We start from the raw sequence: 8,464 nt of genomic DNA, 5'->3' as shown, positions 1-8,464 counted from the left end.
GCGTCTTAAGTCTGGACTTGAAAACCTCCACAGAATCTGACTGTTTTATTGACGCAGGGAGATCATTCCACAGAACAGGGGCATGATAAGAGAAAGGTGTATGACCCACAGACTTCTTATTCACCCTAGGGACACAAAGTAGTCCTGCACCCTGAGAATGCAAAGCCTGGGCCGGTACGTAAGGTTTATGTACCGGCCAGGTAGCATCCATTATGCATTTCATAATATAAACAGGCACAGTATTTAAAACCTTCAAATAGTCATTATGTTTTTTTTTTTAGTCATGGTACTGCATGTTACTCATACCCATTGTATCCTGGGACTTGTAGATCCATGTGCTCTAACTACAAGGGCACTCGCACTACATACTTCTGCCAAGTTACTGCATTTAAAAAGTCCTACATTTTTTGGGGGGATTGTTGATCTCAGTTTGTTTGTCTGTGGTTTCACTACTACATTTGAAGATTTCTAAACAACAACAACATTTAAGACATTTTAGAACAGGTTTAAGTTGTACACCCTCCATTACAAGTTAACATTTCTTGTTTCAGACTCAGCTGAAATTTAGTAGAAATTATCTATCTATCTATCTATCTATCTATCTATCTATCTATCTATCTATCTATCTATCTATCTATCTATCTATCTATCTATCTATCTATCTATCTATCTATCTATCTATCTATCTATCTATCTATCTATCTATCTATCTATCTATCTATCTATCTATCTATCTATCTATCTATCTATCTATCTATCTATCTATCTCCTGGCTCTGTCCATTTGTGCAGGCTGAACTTAAGTTGTAATGGTTGCTGTTCTAGTCTTTGTCCACACAGAAATGGAACTTTTCCTACACAATCTTTTTCTTTGTCGTTTTCAAAAAGTGTTCCGTAAACACAGCACCGTTTCAAGAAATATCTGCATACACACAAAACTACTGAAAAGGCTGTCGTATATATGCCAGGCCTGTATGTGGCGCTGTAACACCCCACCCCCTCAAAATAAAAAAGTAGAGAAGACGATGTGTAGCATGAGCATAAAGCTTGATGGAGAGCAAAAACACTAAAGCAAGAGCAAAAGCTGAAACATTGGTGTGGACAGACAACGAAGTTGAACGTCTGCTCACACCAGATTATAAATCGACTAAACTACAAGACACGACTGTTTGGTGCTCACTGTAGAAGAAGAGGAGCAGACGGTTTTGCTGTAGTAGCCCCAATAAGCTCAGTAGCTTCTGTAGCAGGAACACGTCTGTAGTGCGCCGTTGTTCTTACAGGACGTCTTGTGGCTAAGGTTAGAGAGGTGGGCCTATGACATTATCAGTTCACAAAAAATGCGTATTGATTGTACAAATGAAAATGCAAAGGTGGCATCTTGAGATTTATCCACTCTGGGATCTGTTTTCAAAAAGTGGTGTTCTCAGGTTCCGAAAATGTCGGTTGTGTGGATGAAATGCCGATACGATACAAAACTTTTGCGGATCCACCTAAACTCGTCTCCACATGGATGGGCGTCTAGTTTGTACCCAGTATTCTCACCATGTTTTATGAAAAACAATTATTATATTTTCATAATTTAGCAAACAAACTTCACAAAAATGATGAATTTGCTCCCCAACCCCAGTCTCCCAAAGCAAAGAGATGCAAATAAGGCAGGGGTTATGACTCAATACATACAACCCCTGGCAAAAATTATGGAATCACCGGCCTCGGAGGATGTTCATTCAGTTGTTTAATTTTGTAGAAAAAAAGCAGATCACAGACATGACACAAAACTAAAGTCATTTCAAATGGCAACTTTCTGGCTTTAAGAAACACCATAAGAAATCAAGAAAAAAAAATGTGGCAGTCAGTAACGGTTACATTTTAGACCAAGCAGAGGGAAAAAAATATGGACTCACTCAATTCTGAGGAATAAATTATGGAATCACCCTGTAAATTTTCATCCACAAAACTAACACCTGCATCAAATCAGATCTGCTCGTTAGTCTGCATCTAAAAAGGAGTGATCACACCTTGGAGAGCTGTTGCACTAAGTGGACTGACATGAATCATGGCTCCAACACGAGAGATGTCAATTGAAACAAAGGAGAGGACTATCAAACTCAAAAAAGAGGATAAATCATCACGCAATGTTGCAAAAGATGTTGGTTGTTCACAGTCAGCTGTGTCTAAACTCTGGACCAAATACAAACAACATGGGAAGGTTGTTAAAGGCAAACATACAGGTAGACCAAGGAAGACATCAAAGCGTCAAGACAGAAAACTTAAAGCAATATGTCTCAAAAATCGAAAATGTACAACAAAACAAATGAGGAACGAATGGGAGGAAACTGGAGTCAACGTCTGTGACCGAACTGTAAGAAACCACCTAAAGGAAATGGGATTTACATACAGAAAAGCTAAACGAAAGCCATCATTAACACCTAAACAGAAAAAAAACAAGGTTACAATGGGCTAAGGAAAAGCAATCGTGGACTGTGGATGACTGGATGAAAGTCATATTCAGTGATGAATCTCGAATCTGCATTGGGCAAGGTGATGATGCTGGAACTTTTGTTTGGTGCCATTCCAATGACATTTATAAAGATGACTGCCTGAAGAGAACATGTAAATTTCCACAGTCATTGATGATATGGGGCTGCATGTCAGGTAAAGGCACTGGGGAGATGGCTGTCATTACATCATCAATAAATGCACAAGTTTACGTTGATATTTTGGACACTTTTCTTATCCCATCAATTGAAAGGATGTTTGGGGATGATGAAATCATTTTTCAAGATCATAATGCATCTTGCCATACAGCAAAAACTGTGAAAACATTCCTTGCAAAAAGACACATAGGGTGAATGTCATGGCCTGCAAATAGTCCAGATCTTAATCCAATTGAAAATCTTTAATGGAAGTTGAAGAAAATGGTCCATGACAAAGCTCCAACCTGCAAAGCTGATCTGGCAACAGCAATCAGAGAAAGTTGGAGCCAGATTGATGAAGAGTACTGTTTGTCACTCATTAAGTCCATGCCTCAGAGACTGCAAGCTGTTATAAAAGCCAGAGGTGGTGCAACAAAATACCAGTGATGTGTTGGAGCGTTCTTTTGTTTTTCATGATTCCATAATTTTTTCCTCAGAATTGAGTGATTCCATATTTTTTTCCATCTGCTTGGTTACTGACTGCCACAATTTTTTTTTCCTGATTTCTTATAGTGTTTCTTAAAGCCAGAAAGTTGCCATTTGAAATTACTTTAGTTTTGTGTCATGTCTGTGATCTGCTTTTTTCCTACAAAATTAAACAACTGAATGAACATCCTCCGAGGCCGGTGATTCCATAATTTTTGCCAGGGGTTGTAGCATGCTTACAAAAGTGTGCAAACGTGTAACATCCTTCTTATTCTTTGTCACAGCGTCTCTTACAGCTGTGAATATTTGCCAGCTGCCCAAAGAGGAAGGAGCCTGTGCCAAATTTGTCCTGAAATGGCATTTTGATGCCTCCAGCAAGAGCTGCACACGGTTCTGGTATGGAGGCTGTGGTGGGAACCAGAATCGCTTCGACACATATGAACAGTGTGCGAAAGCTTGTGGAAAACCAGGTGTGTGATGTGTTGGTTATTATTTCACAGCATCCCTCATTTTTTATTCTTAATGCAAATGCCTCTCAAAAAGAAAGAAATGTGAGCAGAAAATGTTATAAGAGTTCCAATCCTTCAATGCTGGTCTGTTCTAAGGAGGGTACTTTGAGTTCTCTTAGTTGTAACAAATATGTATCATTTTGATAAGGACAATTGTTTTAAAACAATTTTTCATACATAAATATATTGTACATTTACAATAGGTTTTCTTTATTTTCTGCTGTATAAAATGGGAAAAAATAATTGTTAGGAAAAATGACTTAAAAACCCTCAGACACAGGCAACAAATGAGACACCAAGGAAGCAGGTTTCAACTTTTCAGATCTTTTGTTATTTAAAGCTTTAAAGGCATGGGCCATACAGAGTACAGATCTGAAGACAAGTACCCTGAACATTCAGTTTCACGCCACTTATATACAGTCCCAAAGTGTGCCAAAGTTCACTGAATGAAATCATTTGATAAGATGATTTGATCACAAGGTAATTTTTGCTGAGTAAAATTTACTCTGCTGGGATAAAACACACTCTATTATAGAGTGAAATCAGCTCTACTGTCTTGACAGATCAAGTGTTTCTACTCCAATAAGAGTTGATTTTACATCATGCACTGATGAAAGAATGTCTTGCCTCATCAATCTTACCTGTGCTCTTTGCACACTTCCCTCTTCCATGGCATTGTTCTTCTTTTGGTCTCTGGATCATGACCTAATGCTATGTAAGGATAAAAGTGCTATGGTAATACAACCTTTGACACATAAAGCATTTCAATACAGAGTGTTAAATGCTTTCACAGCAAACTTAGTGGTAGAGCAGCAATAAATGGCAACCTTTTAGTCACAATCAATTATTAAGACAATTATAATGGTAAATGTGTTTGACAGAGCATTAACAACATTAACTTTTATAACATTTCCCTCCTGTTTAACCATTAGAATTTCCCACATCGGAATTGTACAACTTCACAGAGATTTTCTGTATAACAATTATATTGAGATATTTCATAAAATAAATAAAAATATAATATAATATAAAAATAATAAATCTGACAGGAGAGCTTGACACTCAAGCCAAAGTTATTCTATAGATCCTTACCTTCAAACTGATATCAAATATGAAATGTTTGCATCCATTTGAAATGACTGAGTGCTGGGGCACTCCACTATACTTTTATAACTTCTAATTCTTTTCAAAATGATGAGGGTATCTACACTGTCTGGTGAGAAGGTAACAATAATTTTATTTATAACCTTTTCAGGATAAATACATTAGTCCTATCCGCTGATCCAAATTCATTCCGATTCATGGTCCTATCAAGCAGTTGCTCAGAAAAGTCCCAGATACTCATCATTTTCTGCAGCTGTGGACTTTGAGGTAGCTCAACAGCATACATGCTTCGAGTGCAGTGCTCAGTTCACTGGCTCATGACTGCACAGGGAAGAGGTGATGGACACTTCATCCTCAACTCCTTGAAGTTTCTGTGTTTGGAACAAGAACTGCACTGAGTCTGCAGCAAGCGGTTTAAACAGGCCGCGTTCACACCTGCACGATGTGCATGCGCAGCTGCATTCACTCACACCAGCTGCATTTACATGAACACTGATCTCACAACAACTACATCAAAATGAAAGCAGTTATCACTTTAAAAACAAGTCACCACGACAAGAAATCACACTATAATGGAAACATTGTAATTAAGGCACAGTTCACCTGGATGCCAAACTGTGGGAGGTGGTCCGTACAGATCAGAGATCAAGAATTATATGTTTCACAACATGTTAAAGATATATCTATTGTCACTATTCTATTGGTCACATGACCATTGACCTTGGGTAATGATGAATGGTCAAACTGAAAGTCATAACCACTTAGCTCAGTTTGGAGCTGATGTTAACCAAACATGGTGGAAGGGTTGTGTGTTTAAAGTGGTTAATTTTTTATTTTTTTTACTAAGCTGATCAAATGGCAAGTCTGCACAGAACCGTAAGACATCATACAATATTTTATAAGGCAACCGCAAATTGTGTCATGTGTTGCGTTACTATTCACAGGCATCTTTTTTGCAACAATGTGGCATAAAACCGCACCTTATTGGCTACAATAAACAAAAATTAGCAGTGTGTTTGATCAATTTATAAGAATAGATTGATACAAAAATGGTTTCTGTCATAATTTAGCTGAACCACATAATATATTCAAACAATTTTAAGAACACTTTTACCAGAAACATTTGAACAAGGATATCATGACAAACAAAAACTGACTATCCATATTTGACCTGTCTGATGTGTGCAGATGTCCATATGGTTATTTAAAACAAGCATTGCCATATAGTCACTAATGCACTCTGTTTCTCCACTTCAAGGGTGTCTGTCACTGTAGTGACTTTGAGTAGTTTATGGACATTAACAGCATGAAACATCAAATATGAATTAAAGATACTGCATATAGGAAACAATATATGCAGATGCTGAGGCTAATTATATTTGTGTTTGAATTTGTCCTCCAGGAGCCATCAGACGACCAGTCATCCCTGCAATGAAAACATAAAATAATAGGTACCCAATGGCCAGCTTTTACCTCTGTGCAGGGGATTCTGAGGAAAACCAACCAAAATGGCCGTAGAGATGCGATACCAAGGCAATGGTGGCTGCACTGGATTCCACAAAAAATGGACTTCATCCCTAAATTTCTGGAAGTCATTTTGTTTTGTGCAAAAACGAAAAGAGAGAAGGAAAGCAACACAAATTGCTGCATGATTTGTTTTAACTTACTGGTGCTACATAGTATGTTTGTTTTGCAGATGAAGTTGTGAAGTGCATTCAGTTTTATAAAGACAAGTTTTCTGGAACAAAGTACATTTCGATACTCTTGAAATGCAGTTTTATAATAAAGTATCAAACATATATGAATATCTTGGACAAAGATTAGCAATGAATCAGTATGTGCAGGGCTGTCATTATTCAATGCAGTATTTTTTTTAGGTGATGTGTTTATATATATATATATATATATATATATGTGCAGTTTGCCCTTCACTGTGCTCACAATATCCACAGAAATGTTAACACAGTTTTGTGCAGTGCTGTGTGTATTTCAACAACAGTGACCACCTCTTCATATGAAAAAAGAAAAAAAAAGTAACATAAGTGCACTTCTGGAGTCACTGCCTCAAACACAAACTTTCAGCTATTGAAAAAAGGAATGTACTTGTCAAGGTGTTTTTAGTTTATTTTTGTTTCATCATGTTTCATTGAAATTTGTTTTGAAATTTGTTTCGTCGGGATATCGGAGAAATAAAAATGAATTAGACTTTCTAATAAACATGAGCAAATATTCTTTTCTTTCTTGTTTTGAATGATCTGATGCACAAGTTCAAAATGTGATAAAAATACTTAAAGGTGGAGCGCAAATAGAAAAGGACGAGTGTATAAACAAGCATTTTTGCACGGCATACACAAATTTTATTCATTCGCATGCATGCGAATTACAGCCTCCGTCAGCTGGACCACCCATGTTCCTGGTCCCTGCCTCTGGCTTTAGGAGCCCCACCACTCACTTGCTCCCTGCTGCGCTTACCGCTCATGCACTTAGCTGCTTGGCTCACGCACTGTGCGCTTTTAAACACATCACTCTTGTTTGGTGCTCTGTCAGACCTAGTTGCTGCTCCCTGGCATCCACAGGTCCAAATCATTTTTCTCTGACTGGATTGGAGAGTCATGGCCTGCATGAAAAGTAGCCATGAACATCTTGACACATAGGTCAGCAGGTCTGGGCTGATGACGCACCGATCCTGATCATCTGCAAAAAAAAGTTATGCATCGTTTCCTGATCTCTTACTCTGATCCAGAGCAGCTTTCTCCCTGTGATGATCAACTTTTCTCCAGTTAGAGTTCAGAATTGAGTGCCAGCTGATGACCAGGCTGCTGACAGTGGACCAGTGGTTCTTGGTTGCACGACAGACTGCACCAGATAGATCACTGCTCCAGCGTGCACCAAAGCCCAACATGGTTTTCTATCCAGTTGGCAGCTCATGTACAGTCCTGTGGGGTGTCTGGGGGAATTCACCAGCATACATCCTCCTTGGAGAGGAGAGGAAGCTCAAAGTACCTTCTCTAGGCCACTCCTCTGTCATTTCTGCACTGGATGGGTAGTGGAGGATTTTGATGCCAGCAGCTGAAAGCAATATAGCTCAGTTCACCATAATGTTCATGGCAGCTGGATGGTCACTGGTGGGCTGCTGTGGTGGAGACTGAGTCCAAAAGGCCTCTTCCTACATCTAAGTGAATGTCTCCCTTGAATAGTACTCTATAAACACTATGAGGAATCCTTAAAAAACTAACTAATAACCCAAGATATTCCATGTTGTGTATGGTCAACTTCTTGTCATTTGTTAATCCGCATCCATTCATGCATTTCAGGTTTGCAACAAATTCCAAAAGATTTTGGTATGCTAAGGTGTTTACCACTTTGTAATGTTGCCATTCCTTCTCACAACACTTAAAACACATTTTGACATTGAGAATACCAAGAGAGGAAGTGTTTCTGTAGTTATTTTGTCCCTTTCTTCCTGCAAATGTGTTATGCAACAGTATATGATCATCGTAGTTGCATTTTTCATTACAAAATTATCCACACATTTTGTATTGGGGACAGGCAAAGACTGTAGGCAGGCTGTTCCAGTACCCGCACACCAGAGGTGCCCAACCTTTTTTGAACAAAGATAACAATAATAATGCATTATTGAAGTAAATGTGCATGGTGAAAACAATAAGCACAAGTAGGCCTTGGACTGGCCTGAAGTTGTAAAAGTTGATCCCTACCTTAGTGGGACTTC

General features: G+C 38.4%; 1 protein-coding gene across 4 annotated transcripts in view; it reads left to right on the top strand.

The window, feature by feature from the left end:
• Positions 1-6,962, top strand: part of col6a3 (collagen, type VI, alpha 3) — a 61,615-nt gene extending 54,653 nt beyond the window's left edge. For all 4 annotated transcript variants that reach the window (XM_034186698.1, XM_034186699.1, XM_034186697.1 and 1 more), the window contains 2 exons: positions 3,406-3,591; positions 6,137-6,962. In XM_034186698.1, coding sequence (XP_034042589.1) covers positions 3,406-3,591; positions 6,137-6,177 — 227 coding nt within the window. In that variant the 3' untranslated portion in view covers positions 6,178-6,962. The remainder of the gene's footprint in view (positions 1-3,405; positions 3,592-6,136) is intronic.
• The last annotated feature ends 1,502 nt before the right edge of the window (positions 6,963-8,464 follow it).

The sequence above is a fragment of the Thalassophryne amazonica genome, chromosome 14, assembly GCF_902500255.1.
Source record: "Thalassophryne amazonica chromosome 14, fThaAma1.1, whole genome shotgun sequence".
Lineage (NCBI taxonomy): Eukaryota > Metazoa > Chordata > Actinopteri > Batrachoidiformes > Batrachoididae > Thalassophryne > Thalassophryne amazonica.
Note: the sequence above shows the minus strand (reverse complement) of the source record. Positions and strands in the feature narration are given on the sequence as shown.